We start from the raw sequence: 21,938 nt of genomic DNA on the forward strand, positions 1-21,938 counted from the left end.
CTACCAAAATATCCATTCTAGAGCCCACATTCATACCTGTTGATGATCACATGAAAATGAAACAACTAGTTTCATGACTACACAACCAGCTAGATAAAATGTAATGAGCCAATAGATGGGAGCGAGGAGGGATGTGAAGTGGGGCATATTTATCATGGGGGGGCATATAGTAGGTTTAATTTTTTTTTTACCTAGGTTTTATTTTCCACAGACATGTTAATTTGTGTGACAAAATTTTGAACAAGTTGAAAATTGCGATGAGTGATTCCTATAAACAAGGAGGCTCAATAATATTCAAGTGAATAGTGGTAGTCATTCTGATTTTATCGTGGATCTTGCCCAAATTATCCCTCAGTTGTTACCGATTCACCAAATTGTAAAAAATAATAACAATAATAATACAATATCATATTAATTATTAATATTAATTAGGCTCGCAAAGTACAACTAAATTAACTATCACCTTGTTATGAAGTATTATATAAGCCATAACATTAAGTTTTCAAATTACTAATAAATATAATCATCAATAATAATAATAATAATAATTTTTAAATAACATGTATCCACTCTCTTTTAAACATTAAAAGGATTATCCATTTCCTTTAAAATTGGATAGGTAAAATAGTTCTCACTTAGCTGATAATTTTTCACATATATAATTTATATAAAAAAATCTAATCTAAAATAGATATTGAAGTATTTATTATATTTTTAAAATGATATATTGTAAGGTATAAAATTAAGTCTACTCTAAGTATTAATTTTTTTTATTTTCTTATATACAATAGACATTTGAATTAGACTAAGAATTAATTCATCAATTCCCCTATTAAATTATTGAAGATATTGAGAACATAAACCAAACTTGTCTCTACTCTAAGTATTAATATTTTTTATATTCTTATATATAATAGACATTTGAATTAGACTAAGAATTAATTCATCAATTTCTTTATTAAATTATTGAAGATATTGAGAACATAAACCAAATTGGTCTATTGAACCTTGAGAAGTAATAGATTATTTGGAAGTCTTTAAACTTTTATTTTTGATCTCAAAAGAGCATAAAAGAAATGTTCCACGATCACCATATTTGGAATGGATTAAAAGTTAAATATTTTGAAAATATAATATAATATTATAATATATTAGATATTTTAAAAGAAATGGGTTTTAATATTTAACCTTGCCACTAATGTGATGATAAACACTTCCATAGCTTTTATTACAAGGTTTTTTAGGAATTAAACAATACCTAGTTTGCTATGTAACTCATGAAATTTATTTTAGTGATTTTTATTTCTTCTTTGCACACATTAGAATGAAGATAATTTTTGTCTTCTAAATTATGCTTAATCACCTTTTTATAATATTTTAGTTTTATTTTTCCCTATATGTCTTTGTCACACCACATTTTTTAATAATACTATCCTTATTTTCTAAAATGATCTATTCCTTTATTCCATGACGGTTTAGCCAAGGTTATGCATTGTTATGAAATCATCTCTTGAGACAAAGGTGGTTTTGGCTAGAGTTGAAACAATTTAGGAAACCTCCCATTTTCCATGTTGTTTAACTACTTGTTATAGATTAAATGCATGGTCATAGTTGTCTTTTCAACAAGGGAAAAGACTTTCTTTTATGAGGAAGAAAAGATCAGGTGTATTTCCTATAATTTTGAGATTATATGTTATGATTTTTTCAATATGTTTAAATATTCTCCATAACTCTCTAAAGACACTACAACTTTAAACTTTGCATCCATAACATAACATGAAAAGGAATAATATCAAAGACATATTATTTCTTGTTCCATATCCAAAGGTCCACTTATTTAGTTGTTTCCATCCCAATGCTATAATTCCAACATTGTGATATATTTCTATGAGGACACTTCCTCCAAGTTATTGTTTTCATATGCAAAAGTATGATAAGACGAATTATTGGATTAAAACCTATTTATTTTGTTTGGATTTTTTATTACTTACTATAAAAATAAAAAATAGAAACTTAAGCTCAGAAACAATATCATGCATATAACAATTATAAATATTTCCATTCATTAAAACATTAGCCTAGATCCATCTTAACTCCATATCTACCAAGCGTTAAGAGGGATCAAATCTCTTGAGGTGAAAACCTATTTTGGATTGAAAGGGGATTCGATCCCTCTCAACACTTTGTAAATCCATAGTTAAGATGGATCAATATAAAAAAAATAAAAACCTATTTGTATGCGGAATAAAAGAGGACTTACCTCCAGCCATGGTGGTTAGTAGACTAGTGCTTATCAAACCTAGAAATATGAAGGTTAGGAATTAAATTGAACACAAGTGTTAAATATGATATATATGTAATAACATGTAAAATACAAAGAAACACTTTGGAAAGAATAAAATACCTCAGATAAGTACTAGCTCTTATGGCCTGACTTGAGCTAAGGGTGCACAAACCAAGTAATATTATTATTGTGTAAATCCCTCATGATTGTATGCCCTAAAATAGGACACAATGACTACTATCATGCACTTTCATCTCCTATAAATGATAAATTTCTATAGAAGACACAAGTTTGTAGTGCCTTTGAAGCCACTTGAGATTGCCAAAACACATTAGGATCAAGTATTCATGGGTGCTTACACTTGGTATATGAAATATTAGTGAAATAACATTCCCAAAAAAATTCATGTAACGATATGTAAAGGTACAACAATATAAAATAGCAAGTGCATAAATTGGAGCAATAATCCCCTAGGGTTAATCATGAATCTTCTCCCACTCAAATTAGGCACTTTGAAGCACTTTGGGAAGATGGAAATACCTCCAAATAAGATGAGTATGTAGTTAAATCCAATCAGAATTAAAATTGGGGTTTATTTGGTTAGATATAGCCTTATTTCCTTCAAACCTTATTCTATGGCTTCATAAATCCTTGCAAAATTTGGCTATAATTTTATCATAGATTTTTGAAGACCTTGAAAACCCCTCAAAAAATAATAGTGAAAAATAATCCACAAAATAGAATAACAATTTTCTCGTCTTATCTTTAGATGTTGCTAGAGAGGCATAAAACCCAAGGCATCCAACTTGAGATGAAATATGTTTGATATTTTTAATCTTTTAGATTTTTGTTCAGTAATTTTTTTATTTTTATGGCTTTTTCAATAATATAAATAAATAGAATAACAAGAACTTGAATTTTGTGGAAAAGGTGTTTGTTGTTGGATTTAAGGCTTAATTAGGTAAATACGAATTCCCCTCTTCAGTTGGTTATTCAGTGATTATGGATTAGGGAAAGAAGGTAGAACCTTCGAAGTTAAATTACTTTCTTGTCTAATTAAGATAACTTATGAAACCAATCCCTACTAGAAGGGGTCCCTCAAAGGGGAAAGCTTTAAACTATAATATCAACATTGGAATGAAATAAAATAAAAAAAAAACTTATTGAGAACCTCTGGGGTATGGCCTAACAAGGATATTTAATGCTTGCCTCAAACCAAAAAGGGAGAAGTGAGGCAAAATTACTCTAGATGTCTCCTTCCTAGTGACAAAGTTTACTTTCAATGGATCGATGCTAATATCATTATAGTTTGATTGAATTAGCACAATGTTTCCTTTGAAATTATGTAGAATAGCCAAGGGAAAGATACTTTGAGGTTTACAATGAAGGTTCATGAAATTATATTATGAAAAATGATCTCAGCAAGTCACAATAATTTGGGAGGAGAGTGAGATATCTATCTATAAAAGAGGATCTCAACATCCCTCCCGCTTTTTCTCCTTATCAAATCTCTAAGAAACTTCAAGATAAGTTGACTTGTTGTCAATAATAAATTTTGATACTAAGTCATTATAAACTAATTTGATTTAAATTATTATAAAACCATTAAAGAAGGTTGGCATACAACTTGGAGAGACTGGAGTTACTTGAACGGGGGGTCAATATGCTCTGGATGTCCAACAATACCTTGATATTTATGGCTTTAATTGACTTGGAGGAAAATTGGACAACCAAAGTAGCCCCAATGTCTTCAACAGTAGTTTAATGTTCACTTGGAATTGACTTTTGACCCGTAGTGGCTACATAAAATGTAGATGGCTCCTTCTTTTGTCCCAACCTTAACTTGCTTTCATGATTTAAGGATTCTTTTTCTTTCTTATACCTTTCATCTTGGTCCAAAAGTCTTTGATAAACTAGGATTTTTTTAACACTTCCACGTCACTTGAGTGATTGCCACATCACCCAAAATTATCACCATAATTGACATAGGAGAATTCATCCCCCACTGGTGATGAAATAATTCTTCAAAAGACACCTTGAAGAAGGAATTTTTGGTGCTTTGACTTGGAGAAGACTTGGATTACCTAGGAGAGTGCAATGAACATCCTTCCTTACATTTGATAATTTAACACGATGCCTTGTGGAGCGAAAAATCATTGTGAATTGTGATATTTTGATGAAAAATGATGGACATGGTCAAAGAGGTGTAGATACGTAAGGAAAATGGTCCATGTGGGGAATAAAAGGTAGGTTCACTAATACAATGATGAAATGGGTGTTTCCAACCTTACATAGCGTGGTCACCTTTATAGGGATAGTAAAACAAGTGTTCAATAAGCCATGTGTCCTAATAGATCCACCTTTTTGATGCCCAAATATTATCCCAAGACATAGGAATTTCCATCAAGGTATGGAGTTACCACCCACTAGGGGGGTGTTAGTAGAGCTATAGAACCAAGCACCATGCACATAAGAATAAGAGGACTATTCATGATTTTTCACATAGGGGGAACTATGACACACTTTTACACCTCATTCCACATGACTTACAAGGCTATAAGATTGCATATATGTGGGCTTACATATGGCATGGTCTTGTTTCAAAAAAAATTGCGTACCCTTGCTAAACATGGGATAACAACTCCAAAAGAAATAAGTACATAAAGCGAGTCATACTTAGCTACAACACCTCTTCATGTTGCAGGTTCACCCCTACCCTCTTAATTCATACAAACCTTGTTGGTACAAACACTCGTTTTTCCAACTCTACATTATCATAACACAATTCCATCAACAATACTAGGTCCCACAAACTATTTTCTCATCACCTAGCAAGCCACTTCTTTTATAATCCATCTAAATTATCATCCTCCTAAACTTTCTCTCTTTTCCATCCGAGGGAAAATTTGGTGGTGAATTTACAAGTATTCAAAACAAGGTAAAAGTGAAATTTACCCATATACCCAAGTTAACTTTTGAGGTCATGTCATAAATCTTTTCCCATTTCCCAAGCTCCTTAGGCATTAGGAATAGATAATTACTTTCATTGCCACATGAACCCTTCTAAATTTCCACTTGTAATGGGTTAGTCCATCGAAAAAATTAAAAAACCTATAACATCATCATCATAATAGTTCTAAGTCATCGTGTACATCTATACATCATAAAAAAAACATGCATATATCATAAATATACATCATAACAATACATCCAACCTATACATCCAACATATACATATATCATAAAGCATATCAAAAAAATATCCAACATTGATATATATAAATCATAACACGACATTCATTTTATATCTATCTATATATATAATATAAAATATCTCAAACATAAACATAATTCACATTCATATAACATGAAATATGGGATATCTATATAATAACTAAAAACTTCGACTTCGACATAATCATAATTTATAGAGCATTAAATATTTCTCTAACCAAACATCAACAATAAGTATCTATAACATCAAACACATTAATGAATATGTTGCCAATAAATAGTACTATTACTAAAATTACGTCGCTATTATTAAAAACATTTAATGTTAATTATTGATGCAACATTGGGGTTTTTTTCCGCTCCAACCATCTTGTAGGTGTGTAGATCTATCAACATATTAAGGATTACGAGCGTAATAAACTAGAATATATATATATATATATATATATATATATATATATATATATATATTCTAAGCAAAGAGTATTCAACCAAAGGGAATAGATCACTGGTTATGATAGTAGAATTCGTAGAACATCAGCCATCATCCACAGAGATGATACTCATAACAATTGGCCAAAAATATTGAGTAAATAATACATGAAAATGTCCATCATAATCAACTAGAACCCTACATCCTGAATATCTGTGATGCAATAAGGGAGTGTTCCTAAGCAGCGAGAAGTTTCATATTTATTTGACTTCATGATTAAAAACTTTGTATACTGCAAGAATGCATATTTACAATAATTCTACTTTGCAGAAACATAAGCAAAAGAACGAAACAAACTCTGTAAAAAAGAAGTAAATGACGGACTCTCCATCACAACATGATGCTAATAATGTGGACGAATCAATAGATAGGAGTTTAGCGACCAAATACCATTGTCCACCACTGGGATATATCAACAAGACTCCTACTTGCAGTGAAAGAAATTTACTGGCAGATCTCAGTTTATGATTGAATCCATAGACCCTTTGACTATGTAAATGTGTAATACTTTATTTCGAGTTCAAACTTTGCATCTAATTTTAGGAAACACAGATGCTATAGATTTGACAAATAAAAGTTACGCTGCATCCTGTATCGAGCGCTAGAGTTCAAACCGAAGTACTTAAAAGAAAGACATAAGTTTTTGTGAACGAACATTGAACATTTTCCTTTTGGCGCTGTAATTATTGTTATCATTAAGAAGCGCAAGGCAAGGAAAGCCTTTTATTCTATTCTCTGTTTTATTAATAGATATGGGATTTTATCATATTGTCCCTACATAAAACGAGAAATTGTGACCACAAAGCAAGTAGAAGCAAACCCCTCGTGTGGGTTTGGCTATTTATGGTTCACTTGATTTGGGTAGAGGCGAATCACTGAGGAAATGCTTGAACACTGCGAGAGCAGGTTTAGGAGTGAACATTGGCACCTGATGTCCTGCTCCTCGGACCGTGAGAAACCTAAGCCCCTCATACCCAATGGTCCATCCTCCCACCTGTGGTCAGTCATCTTAACCACAGTTAAAATCCGTGCAAGATATATTGCAGGCAAATTAGAGTTTCGCAGAAGGGTAGTGCCTTGTATTTACCTGCTGGCTGTTATACCAAGCACTCCATTCTTCTTTTATCTTAAGCCCAAGGGCATTTAAGCTGTACCGTGTTGAAGTTACAGGAACACGCCCGTCGGTGTCACCACTGCAAAAGATTTATTCAAATCGAATGGTCAATATCTTAGAGGAGTAATGTTTAGTTACACAGCTCTATTGGAATTTCTTTTTGAGACACAAAATTTATTTCGCTGACCATTTTAGAATTGCTCTTTTGCCAGTTAATTTTAGAAATGCTTAAGCTACAGAAAGTTCAATACATACCTATACACCCATATTCTTAAACCAGCCTTGATAAGCTTCCGGAAAATAGGCAGAATAGAGGAAGCAGAGTCATTCCAGTTTTCGTAAACTACGTCACTGTATATGTATGAAGAAAATTCCATTAGAATGAAAGTTATAATAATAACAAGTATGAAGAACACTAGCATATAAAGTAATTACTGTTTAATATTAGATTTATTTTATTATATATTATTATAAGTATTATAATTATATCGTTTTTGAAAATATAGTGTATTACTTTATTTATATATTTAAAATTGTTTTTATTAGAAACGACAATTCTATTGTTACCTGCAGAGTACCCACGGGTAAGGAATTTGGGTTGTATTTGCATGCAACGCTTTCTGCACATCAGCTCTGTTGAAATATACGCCTACATATACTTCGCCGCAGGGATCATAACCATAAGGTAACTTAGGCCACAGCGCCTACGTTGAAGAAAATCACCATGCATGCATGCATATAATTAGATGAGAAGTGGCAATGAATTAAGTGAAGCATGAACAATGAAGGACCTTCATCCTTACCACAGAAATGTAATGAAAAGCCGTGTGTTACGTACATGTTTTGGAAGGAAATTTGAGGATTGCTGCTGCAAACAGACAGACGTGTACAAATCGTAAACGTTGATATCGGCGTACGCTGCAGACAATCCATTATCGCACAATGTCTGGTTGCCAGTCTTTGAATTGCACGAGTTCTTTAGGCTGTGGTAATCTTCGTCTGAAATAACTGCGTGACTCCATGCATAGTCTACCATACCATTGGTGTCATGATCATTATCTATCACTGCATTTCCTACCTACAATACCGAGTTACAGGAAATTTTGATCAGAGAATTAGTTGAAGAGATTGATCGCGAAGAAAAACAATGTTGAAAGTCTTAAAGCTGAGATGTTTACCATGAAGCCTTTGAGATTAATGACGTTGTCCTTGTTTGTGCAGTTGTTGCGATCAAATATCACCTCTGCGAGCTGCGGGACAAAATGTCCTGATACAGAATCACAATGCCAGAAAATCCATCTTATTAGCTAACTTTCAAACTCATCATGTAATTGTTATATTCAATATTTATATCGCAGGACAAAATGTCCTGATACAGAATCACAATGCCAGAAAATCCATCTTATTAGCTAACTTTCAAACTCATCATGTAATTGTTATATTCAATATTTATATACTTGGAACTCTTTTCAAATAAATTAAAGTTGAGATCATTGATGCTCTTTGCATTGTGAGATATATATGGTAATGCTGGAAGATATTTTACCAAAATTAAAAATATTAAAATTAATGTGTATTTATATATGAGATTTTTTTATTTAATAATATGGAAATTTAGGTGGTATTTTTATTAAAGTTAAAAAGTAATTTTACACAAATTATTGGTTTTTAGGTTGTTTGATTTTTTCTTATAAATAATATGTTTAGTCATAGTTATGTTTTCAATAAGGAAAGACTTTCTTAATTAGGAGAGGTAATAGGGAATATATCTTTTAATCTTCACATTGTAGGTTATAAATTATTTTGATGTATTTTATCTCACATTTATATAAGATAATAGGAGTAATGAGAGTCCAAAGGTGAATATTTTTTATCCAGCATTTAAAAGATTTGTTTTCTTAGGATTATTTTCGAGCTTATGATAAGTTTCCAATTCTCTATATATCATTTTCTCAATGTTATAATTCTACTTGAGTTTGTGGTAGATATGGATTCCAAGATATTTGTATGAAAGAACATATTTATGTTGTTATTTTCATATATGAAAGTATCATATATGATCATTTTGATTTTAATCATGATGAATTTCTTCTTTTTTTTTAGTATTAATAGCCATATTTGTTCTAGAGAAAAATAAAACAACAGGGAAAAAATTAAGGTTGAAAGTTTAAAAACATGGGAAAATCTTGCTAATCCCTAATATTCTATTATAAAATGTTTAGCAAGTGAAATTATTTAAATTTATAATGATTTTATATACACTCTCTAAATTATTTTTGGCTATTTTTAAAGTAAAACAATTTTATCCTATAATATTTTGGGTATCATTTTTGGAAAAAATGTAAATTAGTGAATTTTTTTTTGAAAAAGCATGGAAAATCAGCTCAAGTGAATATTAGACCCTAAAATTTTCCCTGGATAACAATATAGTCATGACTGATAAAATGCCAAAAAAGGTAGGGGATAATGGGCACATTTTCTTGACTCCAATATTGCATTTACTTTCTTTCTACCAATTCTATGTGTTACTAAACACTTAACATTGTCATACAACCTAGTCACAACAACCCTCAATTGTACAATGACCATTATCTCTTCCACCAACTTCCATATTTTTTTCCTAGGAACAATGCCAAAAGCTTTACTTAAGTCAATGAAACAACATAAGAGATTGAAATACTATTATTAGGACATTCCTTTGTGATGAATCTAAGACTAACAAGGTGGTCTATATTCAAATGACATCTCCTAAACCTAGCTTGGCCTTTAACTCTTTTACCATGGCTTTGTAGCCATAGGCTAATCTTCTTTTCCAAAATAATTTTATACCACTTGGCTAAAATGTAGCTAACCATAATGGTCCTATAATTGGATGGAAATCTTTTATCTCCACCTTTAAACAGAGGCACAATGAGGAGTTGCATCCACAACTTAGAGAAGTATTGCTTCAATGGGAAATTGAAGAGCTTGTACATGTGAGGGGTGAGGACAAGTCTCTCATTTTATAATTAGATTTTTATAGCCTTCAATCTTCTCATCTTTCCTATTAGATAGCTACATAAGCTCAAAATGAATGTCTTCTAGCTAAATATAACATTCTTTATAGGGCATTCAAATTGGTATTGTTAGAGTTAGACACTTCATAAAGGTTTTTGACATAGAAATTGCAGTTTTTGAAGTGAATTAGAATATTTTATTTAATTTTAATAATTGCAATTTTCCTTTCAAATTTTTTAAAATTAAAAATAACTACTCTTGTTATTTATATAATATTTTTTCTTTTCATTTTTAATAAAAAAATTTATAACTTTATCTTATTAAAATTTAAAAGTACATTAAGAAAATCCCTAAATGTTTTATTATTATGATATTTTACAGGATTGATAATTTGATATAATACGTTGATAAAGAACTTAATTGCTTCCTCGGTTCATTTCACTACACTATCTTTTTTGAGCATGTTAGTGATTTCCCTTAAATGTTTTGCAAAATTAAACACAAAGCCACGTAAGAAATTCATCTTACCATTGAATGATTGGATTTCTTTCTTACTGCATGGAAAATCAATCTTTTGAATGACTTCCACCCGAGTTAATTGGGGTTAGAAGTGATAATAGGGATGGGAAATGGTCAAGGAAATAAAATAATTACCATTTTAAAAAGATTTATTATACATAAATAACTATATATATAATATTTATGATAAACATTTCTCAGAGCTCCATTATGATAAACATTTCTCAGAGCTCCATTATATATATAAGTAATGTTGGCTTTTGTAAATTAAATAATGAAATTTAATTTAATAACTGTCATTTTCAAATGCATGCCCTGAAGTCCACCATAGGTATTATGCTTCAAGCTCACGCCTTGTGTGTCCATCACGCTGCTTCAATTTCTCTGGTCTATCCATCATGATCCTCTAATTTTTCTAATAAATAATTATCCATCTTTATCGTTTTTTCAAACCCACCCGTGCTCACCTCTCAAAGGCTATGTTGGTAAAGAGTTTGATTACACGAGTTGAGAAACCATTTGGTCGCAGGCGCGTCCAAGTCGGCTGACTAATGAAAATAGGTGACAGGTCCATGCATGTCGCGTGGCCATGGACACTATCGAACTCCACCCTCTGATTAAGCCGCAGTTATCCAGTTTTAATGTGAATATTTTTAATGTAATATAAAAAGGAAAAATAGAAAAAATTTAGGTGAAAATTATTCAATACTAAAATTTAACAATACATTTGGGTTATTTTATTTAATTTTTATTTTAAAATATTTATAAATTTTAATACTTTTGAATAATATAATTATTTTTTAAATACATTTATTACAGACCCAAAATCATTGTGAACTTTTTTCCTAAAACTTTTTTTAATTTTCAAACTCCACAGTTAAGCATGTTTGAGCCAAATGTGATTTGGGATGGGTGACTTCCCGGGAAGTCATGGTTACGAGGTGCAAGCCCCGGAAGTGATGATTGACGCTATGTGATTCATTTCACTAGTTTCAATCCCACTTCTTCACCCCTGTGAGCATCACGTGATGCAATGAGTGCTAAGTGGACTATTCAAAAATCATGAGAAATCAGTCAGTTATGACTACCTCTCATGGAAATGGTCATAGATGAATGATTTACCTAACGCAGTTGAATCCCAAAACTGATATCTAATATAATGCACTACAAAAACCCCCCAATACTTAAATTCAAAAGAGTGAAGGGATCTCTACTTGAATGGTTCATGAGGCACAATACTTGCTAAGGTTTTGCAAATCGGGTAGCAAGCTAAGTGGGCTTGATTGTGGGGAAAAATCCATAGTTAAGCACGCTTGAGCCAGAGGCGATTTGGGATGGGTGACCTCCCTGGAAGTCCTAGTTACTGGGTGTAAGCCCCAGAAGTGATGATTGACGCTATGTGATTCATTTCATTAGTTTCAATCCCACTTCTTCACCCCTGCGAGCATCACCTCATTCAATGAGTGCTATTTTTGAGAAATCAGTCAGTACGACTGCCTCTCATGGAAATGGTCATAGATGAGGCACAATACTTGCTAAGGTTTTGCAAATGGGGTAGCAAGCTAAGTGTGCTTGATTGTGGGGAAAACTCCACAGTTATGTGCGCTTCAACTAGAGGTGATTTGGGATGGGTGACCTCCCGGGAAGTCCTGGTTACCGGGTGCAAGCCCCAAAAGTGTTACGACCAGTTATGACTACCTCTCATGGACATGGTCATAGTGCTAAATGGACTATTCAAAAATCATGAGAAATCAGTCAGTGACAACCAGTTACGACTACCTCTCATGGAAATGGTCTATAGATGAATGACCTCTCATGGAAATGGTCTATAGATGAATGACTTACTTAACGCAGTTGAATCCCAAAAATAATATCTAAAATTTAAATAACTTAAAATAACTTTGAAAAATATAATAACCTTATAAATACAATTTAATTTGCACAAAACATCCACCATAATATTTTTCTCTCCAATGCTACTGCGTTGGAATATTATACTTGTAAACAAACAAATCCGTATGGGTGGAGAATATTATTTCCCTAAAATTTAAATAACTTAAAATAGCTTTGAAAAATATAATAACCTTATAAATACAATTTAATTTGCACAAAACATCCACCATAACCTTTCTTTTGTCTCTAATGCTACCACGTTGGAATTTTATACTTGTAAACGAACAAATCCGTGTGGGTGGAGAATATTCTTTCCTTCTAAGGCCTTTTACCATGAATTCCCTGTTGGAATTTTATACTTGTAAACGAACAAATCCGTGTGGGTGGAGAATATTCTTTTCTTCTAAGGCCTTTTACCATGAATTACACTATTTAATCAACGAAAAGTTTATATATTTTATCCAAAGAAATATTTATTGGATAAATTGTTCATATTTGTTTTTTAGTACAATTCTTCTTTTCGACTAAATGTTTTTGGATTATTTTTTGGATGCTGTCATCATTATTATATTTTGTATTTATTTTTATTTATCATATATATATATATATATATTATATATCTTTTATATTTATTTTTAGTTATCATTTAAATATTATATATTTTTATATTAAAAATATATTTACCAATGGATTTTGTCCAATACTAGTGCATCAATATTATTTGTTTCTAGTTATTGTTGTTTTTTCTAGATCACTCTAGTTGTTAGAGGCATAGTTACCAAATTCGGCCGAATCGGCTTGAAAAATTCGAATATTCGGCAGTTCGATTCGGTTCGGTGATTAATACGGTTAAATTCGGTTCGGTTCGGTGATTGGTTTCTATAATAGAAGTGACGTGGATGGGCTTGGTATTAGATGAGCCTCGTTGTTGAAGTGACGTGGATGGGCTTGGTATTAGTGAGCCTCGTAGTAGTATTTCCAACTATTAGAGAACATTTCTAATTTCCCTTGCTCGGATAGAAGTGACGTGGATGGGCTTGGTATTAGATGAGCCTCGTAGTTGAAGTGACTTGGATGGGCTTGGTATTAGATGAGCCTCGTAGTAGTATTTCCAACTATTAGAGAACATTTCTAATTTCCCTTGCTCGGATAGAGAAAACAAAAATGGAAAATATCAGTGAAATTAAGAAAAATCTATTTTTTCAATTTTTTATTTAGGAAAAAAACAGAAAATAAGTGAAAGTATCTTATTCTTTCACTGTTATAAGATTCTATGAATAGAAATAAGTAGAGTTGGCATATATAAAGAAGAAAAATAAAAAGTTAAAAAGACAGAACAAAATAGAAGGTAAAATTGATATTAGAATTTTTTTTTTTTTTTCAATCTTGGAAACCGAAATTTAATTTTAAGTAATTAGGTTTTATTTATGGAGGGATTGATGTTTTGGAGAGAAAAAAGGAATAGTAAATTTTTTAGATAATTTTATTTCTAAGATTGTTATATTATTTAAAATTAATAAAAAATATTCATAATTCAAAATAAATTGAGAAAACTTTAATAAAAAAAACTATTTTTATGATGTCTATTATCGAATTTTTTGCGAATTGAATTTTTTTCGTTCGAATTTTTATCGTATCGAATCGAATTCGAATTCGAATTCGAATTCGAACTTGGTAACTATGGTTAGAGGTACTATTTCTGATCCACACCACTCTACTTGTTAGAGGTATGATTCTTAGTCCTAGGTCATTAGCAGTGTTGTAGGACTCCTCAATAACACTTTGTTTGCCCATTCATGTATGTCTTTGACGCTAACTTAACTATACTTAAACTAACCAAGAATATTTACAATATAGCCCTTATTCAAATGTGTCAATTATTTTATACCTTTCAAAATTCAATAACTAAATAGAAAATACTAAATATAAGATCTTGTTATTATTTAATTAATATTTAGCTAATATTTTATTATTTAAACTCACTTATACACACTCTCACATCTCCTCTCGTCAATGTTAAGCTGTATAAAACATAAATCTATATTAACACATTAAAATATAAATATACGAAAATTTATAATTCAAATTCTCTTAAAGAAAAAAGTCGTATGCCAAATTACCTCCGTAACTCTCTCCTGTGATGTAAAACTCTCGAGACTTGTACGCTGGAAACCTTTCCAACCAATTTAGCAAAAACACGTAATTGTCCTCCGCTGCAAGTTCAAGTCGAGTATACACGTACTATGCTTATCACCTACGACTCAAAATCTTCATGTGAAATGAAAGCAGCATGAACGCTCAAAGTGTTACCTGTAATTGTGTCCCCTCGATTCTTCAATTGGGAGGATGTATTTGTATACGAAAAGCCAACTCCAACAGGTGACTCCAAGAATAACATGTTTGCCTCTGAGGAATACCATATCGAAAAACGTGTGAGGCTTTCGACCAATTCACACGTCTCGCATTTAAATATGTTCTTTTGATTTTTATATTTGAATGTATCAAAGTGTTTGCAAACTTAAAGTTAAAGTGTATCAGAGTGTAAGTTCATATATATTATTATTTAGAGAAAATTGGGTTATAAAAATAATTTATTTGTGAATGATAATGGAAAGACTTTTGCCAAGTATTTTTAAATCAATCTATATTATTTTATAATTAAATGAAAACGAGCTTTAAAAATAAGAACAAAACTCTAATCTAATCCTGAATCAAGACAGGAATAATAACAACTAGATATCAAATAAGCCTCCCTTCGAATCATTTTAAAATCATGTTTTAAAACCAAAAAATTTGTTTCAACGCAGCAATAGTAGCCAACAGATATCAAATAACCTTCCGTTCTTGTAATACTTGCATCTGCCCTTCAAATAGAAAGTTCATATGCTAAAACCCAATTACAATGTAATCATTTTAGTTATTATTTCAACAGGGTCTTTAATCAATGTTGATATTAATGATTTTCAATATAATAATATTAATAATAAAATATAAAATTTATAATAAAATCAAACCTTTAAAATAAAGCGAAAGAAAATTTAATTTTTTTAAACTTTTATAATAAATTTTCAGTTAATAAAGCTATTTAAAACTTTTATAATCATGTTTTTAGGTAGTAAAGCTATAAATAAATATATATTGTGAATAGTGATACAAAAAAATCTTAATAAAATTATAATTAATAATTAATTATAGAAAAATATAATTATATTAAAATTATTTATTAAATATTAGAATTTAAAAAAAAATAAGATAGATTGATGTTAACTTCATATTTATTTATAAAAAGAATTTTTTTTTTTAAGTACAATTTTCTCCAATTTAAAAGAAATTTTGACTTAAATTTTTTTATTTTTTTATACATAATAAATTTAAATTTAATATAGCCCTAACTAAAAGGAAAAAGAGGCAGTACATTCGTAAAAGACAAGAGAATCTCATACACCTCTCTAAGGTAGCTGCTAAGAAATTTTGGAGGCAGATTCTCACTAGGAAAACTAAAGATAATAATAAAATTGCTTTACACGATTGGAATTCCTATCTTAAAAAGCTTTATGAATCTCCAAATGTCATGGATAACTTTGAAACCCTGCCCACAACGAAAGTAGTTTTCTCTCTAGAAAACATTGATTTTGGGGTTAAACGCCTCGCTAATGGGAAAGCTAAGTACATTGAAGGTTACCAGGCAGAAATCTTAAAAATTGGAGGCATGTCCTCATCCCCCACATCCACAAGCTTTTCAATCAAGTAGTCAAGCAAGGGTTCCCTAAACTATGGACTCATAGCCTCATTATCCCTATTTTTAAAAGTGGGGATACAAATAACCCCTCTAATTATCAGACAATTATGATCAACCCTCTTTTAGCGAAGTTATATGGTAGTATTTAGGAAAAGAAGTTGAGCATATGGCTTGAAAGTGAGGTAAGCGGGCTAAAGGCCAAGCAGGTTTTAGAAGGCATCACTCAACAACAGACCACCTCGTTACGCTTCGGATCATTGTGGATGAATGTCGTAATGATAAATCCAATCCCTTTTGTTGCTTCGTGGACTTTAGAAAGGCTTTCGATATGGTTCCTAGAAACAACCTTTGGAAAATATTAGAAGAGTTAAAGGTTCCTTTCGAGTTGAGAGCTGCTGCTATAAGGTTATACGAGAATGTAATGGCCAAGTTAAAGAGCAATGAGGGTTGGTCAAAGGATATTAAGTGTAATATCGGAGTTAAACAAGGTTGCCCCCTCTCCCCTACCCTATTTGGCATTTACATTGACAAGCTCGAAGATTATTTAGACGAAGCAGGATGTGCTAGCACGATCTTAGCTAGGATAGTCGTCATCCTTCTTCTCTATGCTGACGATATCGTTCTCCTTGCAAGGTGTCCATCTGATCTTGATAAGAAACTTAGGCTTCTTAAGGATTTTTTCTCTACCATGGGTATGACTGTTAACACTAACAAAACAAAAGTTATGATCATCAAATCCAAGAAGGACACCTACGCTAATTTTATGTATGAAAATAATAACTTGGGGGAAGTGTATTCTTACAACTACCTAGGAATTGATATTCATCACAAGCTCAATTGGAACTATAGCATTGAGAAACAGATTAATGGGGGGTGGAAAGCTTACTTTGGTCTTGAAAATAATTGTAAAACGACAAACCTCGTAATGTGGGATAAAAAGAAGTTCCTCTTTGAAACTTTAGTCACTCCTGTTATCTTATATGGATGTGAGGTTTGGGGTTGCAGCATCTCTAGAGAATCCTGGAGAAAGATTGAGCAAATCCAGAAGTTCTTTATAATGTATAACCTGAAAATTAAAAGCAATATACCCTATCCTATTCTCCTTATAGAAGTAGGTATTTCTCCCTACCGAGAGCCTAGCTATGACTAGGCTTCTGTTATACAAGCACAAGCTCAATAACATAGGAGATCACAGACTTCCTAAGCTAGCTTTAAATTCCAGCCAAAACCACGTAAGGCTGAAATGGGGATGGTATAAAGACACGAGGGCCTAGTTAAACCATTGGGAGATCAATGAGAATGATGCATTGCAAAACATTAATAACATTAAAAATATTGTTACTTCTAAGTTCAAAGAAAAAATGTGGTGTGAGAAAGATTTAGAAGCTAAAAGAAAATTAAGTTATTATAAGAAGGTCATCAACCCCACCCTATAATATCAAAAGTATCTCTCTGTTTTAACTAGCTCAAAGAAGAAAATTAATATAGCGAAGATTAGAACGAACTCTCGTGAGCTCCATAGTGAAACAAGTCGTTGGGCAGTTCCTAAAACACCATGGATGGAAAGGATCTGCCATCTTTGTGAGAATAGGAACATCGAGGATGAAAACCACTTCCTCTTAGAGTCCCCCACGTACAACCACATTAGATCTTAGTTTCATAATCTTTGTCGCAACACTGACCTCCCTAGCCTTTTACGATGTCAAAATTATAGTGAGCTTGGGAGGCTTCTCTCCAAGCTTTTTGAGCATAAGAATAAAATCTTAAATAAAACTAAATAACTTGTTTCTTTAGGTCCGATAGACCAAAGTTTGGTCTCAGCGGACATTAACCGTCGTCGTCGTCGTCGTCGTCGTCATCGTCGTCATCATCATCATCATCATCATCATCATCATCATCATCATCATCATCAGATATATATCTAGATAATATTTTTAAATTTATGTTAAATAAAAAAATGAATTATACATACATATATATATATATATATATATATATATATATATATATATATAAGTGTAGATAATGAGATATTTTATTTATAAATAATATTGAAGTATGTTATTGGTTATTAATATATTTTTAGATATCATGTTTCAATTCCATATTTAACAGAGAAGAAATTACACATTTTCTTCATATCTTATCTTTTATGTAATAAATTAATATAGTTATCTCTTAATTGCACACATATTAGTAATATCATGAATTAAAAGTGATCAAATCTATGAAGATGAAATCCTTTCTTATATTTAGCACTCTAAAAAGGGATTCAATGTCGAAGCATTATTTTGTATATATAAATAAGTAGATAAATGATCAATATTGAAAAATTTTACCAAAAAAACATATTTAAATATTTTATTTAATATTTATATTCGATTTTTTTTATTATATATATTTGTATATGTTTAAATGTCTATGTATCAACTCCATATTAAAAAAAATATCTACCAAAAATATCATACTTAAAAGTGTCACTATATCATATATGAATTAGATATAAGAATTTTTTAACTAATTATAGAAATAAATGAGATAGAGATCAAATTAATTTTAAAATATTTTAATTATAATTAACATTAAAATTTTGTTAATATTTTTTAAATAATTTGTCTCATCTTCATATTAAACATTTGTGAAATTACGCATTATAATTAACATTAAATTTTATTAACATTTTAAAAATAGTTTGTCTCAACTTCGTATTTATATTAGAAAAAAAAAAGTATATTTGTTAAATAAAGATATATATATATATATATATGATGAGGATGATTAACGTCCACTAAGACTAATGTGGTCTATGGGGCTTCAAGAAAAGAGAGTCTAATTGTATTCTTCAAAATCTTGTTTCTGTGATCAAGCAATAGGGAAAGAAGCATTCAAAGATCACTATAGTTGGGCTCGCTTAATAAGTCAAGAAGATTGGAGGTGTGGCTAGTGATAGGGAATTGAGAGTGGATGTGTGAAAGAGCCAGATAGTCTAAAGGAAGTGATTTTCATCATCCACCTTCTGGGTTGCTTAATAAGTCAAGAAGATTAGAGGTGTGGCTGGTGATAGGGAATTGAGAGTGGATGTGTGAAAGAGTCGGACAATCTAAAAGCAAGTGATTATCATCTTCCACCTTCTTAGTATGACAAATCTAACAATTTCTATAGTCCCAGGGAGTCTTGGGAGTAAACATCCTTTCGGTCTCACTCGGAAGCTCTAAAGCTCATGAGAGTTAGTTTTAATCCTAGCATTTTCTTCTTAGTGCTAGTCAACATAAAGAGATAATTGTGGTTATCAAGGGTGGGGTTGATCACCTCCTTATTCTTCTTAGTGCTAGTCAACATAGAGAGATAATTCTAGTTATCAAGGGTGGGGTTGATCACCTCCTTATAGTACCTTAGCTTCCTTTTACCCTCCAGCTCCTTAGCATCACACATCTTGGAGGTAATAGTATATTTGTTATTGTCCTTGCTTCCCATGATGATATCCTCTTTAATCCCGCAAAGGTTGAGCCAGGACTGCTTCTGATGCCACTTAATCCCCTAAAGGTTGAGCCAAAACTGAGCATCCTCATGCCATCCTCTCTTGAGGCACAGGTGGGGATTTTGACTAAATTAGAAGCAATTTTTGGGAGCCTCTTGGATTCCATATTGTCAAGCTTTTTCCTATACATCAGCTATCAAAATATAGTGGCACTTTCAATGGGGAACAGGGCAACTTCGATCACCAGGATAGGATTGAGAATCTTTCCCTTGATTTTGAGGTTATAGGTTAGGTTATGAATTGCTTTTAGATCATCTCAATCTTTCTTTACAACTCTCTAGATACACTGCAGCCCCAAACTTCACATTTTATATATATATATATAGATATATAAAATTTTTACTACTTTATATAATTAAATGTTAAAATTTTTTATTTATAAATATTAAATTTTTATTTATTTATTAATATTTTTATATAATAACCAAAGAATGAGGTTTCTTCCTATGAAATAATATCCTAATAAATACACACCATCACACCATCTTTTATATGTTTTGTAAGAAAAATAAAGTATATATTAAATATTAACTATCATCTTTCTTTCAATATAAAAGCTTTAAAAAAAAGGTAATAATAAAAAAATGATTTGCTATGTGAAAAGTGTTACTATGCTGGGCTGCTGCTATAACAAAGTCTCATTCAGAAATTGCTTGGAAGCACGCATGCAAGTTATAACCAGCACTCTGGTCAGTAGCGTAAGGCCGAAAGTTAAGTCCCTGACCAGTACTGTAAGTAATTGGAAGAGAAGGATAAATAACCTTTATTCCAAGAATACTCGTTTAGGCGAAGCTCGATGTATTCTTCTCTACCAAAAATGGCCCCAATTCCAGTGCCTCTCCGCCCCCGACTGATGAACAGCCTGGTCCTGAATTTCAATGTTATATATACAACACAGGCCGTTACTTCGTGACTATTCTTACTATGTTGCCATTAACACACGAGCAAAATGCATTATATATCTCTATCTATATATATCTAAAGAGAGTTATTAATATACCTCCAGTGAGCCAGAGAACAAGAGGCTTTTGCGACGCGTTTTGAGTGGCTTCAAAGAACCAATAAAACAGTGCCCTGCCTCTCTCTTGGTTGACGGTCACATATCCCGCATATTGAGCGAAATCCACCGGCGGCTGCCCAGGAAGATTAACAACTCTGTCGGCTTCTGCTTGTCCGCCATTATTGCCCGCACACTGCCAGAACAGCAAAGCCAGAGCCAAAATGCATACCCATTGACGGGAAGACGAATAAGAAACGACCAGCGCCATGACTGCAACAAACCAAAAAACTGCGAGGCAGATGGGAGTGAGAAGGGATGGGAAGTGAGGCTTATTTATAACGCAAGGGAAACCAGATCCGGATACGGGGGTGACCGTTACAGCAACGTCAGATCCACAGTGCCCACTCGTTGCCCATGGAACTTTTACGAGTAGGTTCAGATAACCCACTCAGTCACAATCCCTCGAGAAACGCTGTCAATAGTGATATTTTGCCTGCTATTTAGACTTAATATAATTTGTATATATATATATATATATATAATCTTATCCTATTAGGTTTAATTTTGGGTTAAACATTCAAAAATAATTATATATATTTTTTTGTATTTCTATTATGGTAAATTGAATTTTATATCTATATATATGTCTGTGTTTTTTAAATATATATGGATATAATTTATGTATTAAATTATATATATATATATCTATCTATATATATATATTTTTATTATTTTATAAATATTGAAATATTTTATTTATAATTGATATTAAAATGTTTTTTATTATAATTTTTTTAGTGTGATGCATTAATTAGATGTTAAATATTAAATGAATTATTATTTATTTTGTTACTTTTAAAATTATTATTTAGGAGTGTTACAATAATAGATTTAATTTTTTTTAATGTTTTATCTTATTTAAAAAAGCTTTTGACGTTGTTTTCAAAGTTGTTTTCAGAATAAACTTGTGAAATAGACTGAAACAAATAATAGTTTCTTTTAAGTTGAAGGTTGTGATAAGATTGAGTGAGAATGTTATTGTCAAGTTTAAGATTATTGAGAGTTGGTTAGAAGAATCAAGCAGGGGTATTCCTCGTTCCCTACCCATTTTGTCATATACATTGATC

At 31.4% G+C, this 21,938-nt stretch overlaps 1 protein-coding gene and 1 pseudogene across 1 annotated transcript; both read right to left on the minus strand.

The window, feature by feature from the left end:
* Window positions 1–6,852: 6,852 nt before the first annotated feature.
* On the minus strand, window positions 6,853–20,974 carry LOC149232688 (serine carboxypeptidase-like 35). The gene is made up of 10 exons (XM_089376549.1): window positions 20,812–20,974; window positions 20,573–20,679; window positions 14,845–14,940; window positions 14,655–14,747; window positions 8,304–8,392; window positions 7,964–8,203; window positions 7,693–7,829; window positions 7,381–7,476; window positions 7,099–7,204; window positions 6,853–7,005 (listed from the first exon to the last, which is right to left on the minus strand). The coding sequence occupies exons 3-10, from the start codon at window positions 14,930–14,932 to the stop codon at window positions 6,853–6,855; spliced, it is 1,002 nt and encodes a 333-aa protein (XP_089232675.1). The 5' UTR covers window positions 14,933–14,940; window positions 20,573–20,679; window positions 20,812–20,974.
* LOC149232689 (serine carboxypeptidase-like 34 pseudogene) lies at window positions 20,594–21,079 on the minus strand (annotated as a pseudogene).
* Between the last annotated feature and the right edge of the window lie 859 nt (window positions 21,080–21,938).

Source organism: Pinus tabuliformis, chromosome J (genome assembly GCF_031772625.1).
Source record: "Pinus tabuliformis cultivar Carrire ecotype Pingquan chromosome J, CPIR1, whole genome shotgun sequence".
NCBI lineage: Eukaryota > Viridiplantae > Streptophyta > Pinopsida > Pinales > Pinaceae > Pinus > Pinus tabuliformis.

Excerpts from the sequence above, each read along its gene's own strand:
- LOC149232688 (XM_089376549.1), bottom strand. The coding sequence starts at position 14,932 with ATGTTATTCTTGGAGTCACCTGTTGGAGTTGGCTTTTCGTATACAAAT. Across the intron at positions 7,830-7,963 it reads CAAATTTCCTTCCAAAACAT|GCGCTGTGGCCTAAGTTACC; the intron begins GTACGTAACACA and ends TCTTCAACGTAG. Across the intron at positions 7,205-7,380 it reads TTAAGAATATGGGTGTATAG|TGGTGACACCGACGGGCGTG; the intron begins GTATGTATTGAA and ends AATCTTTTGCAG.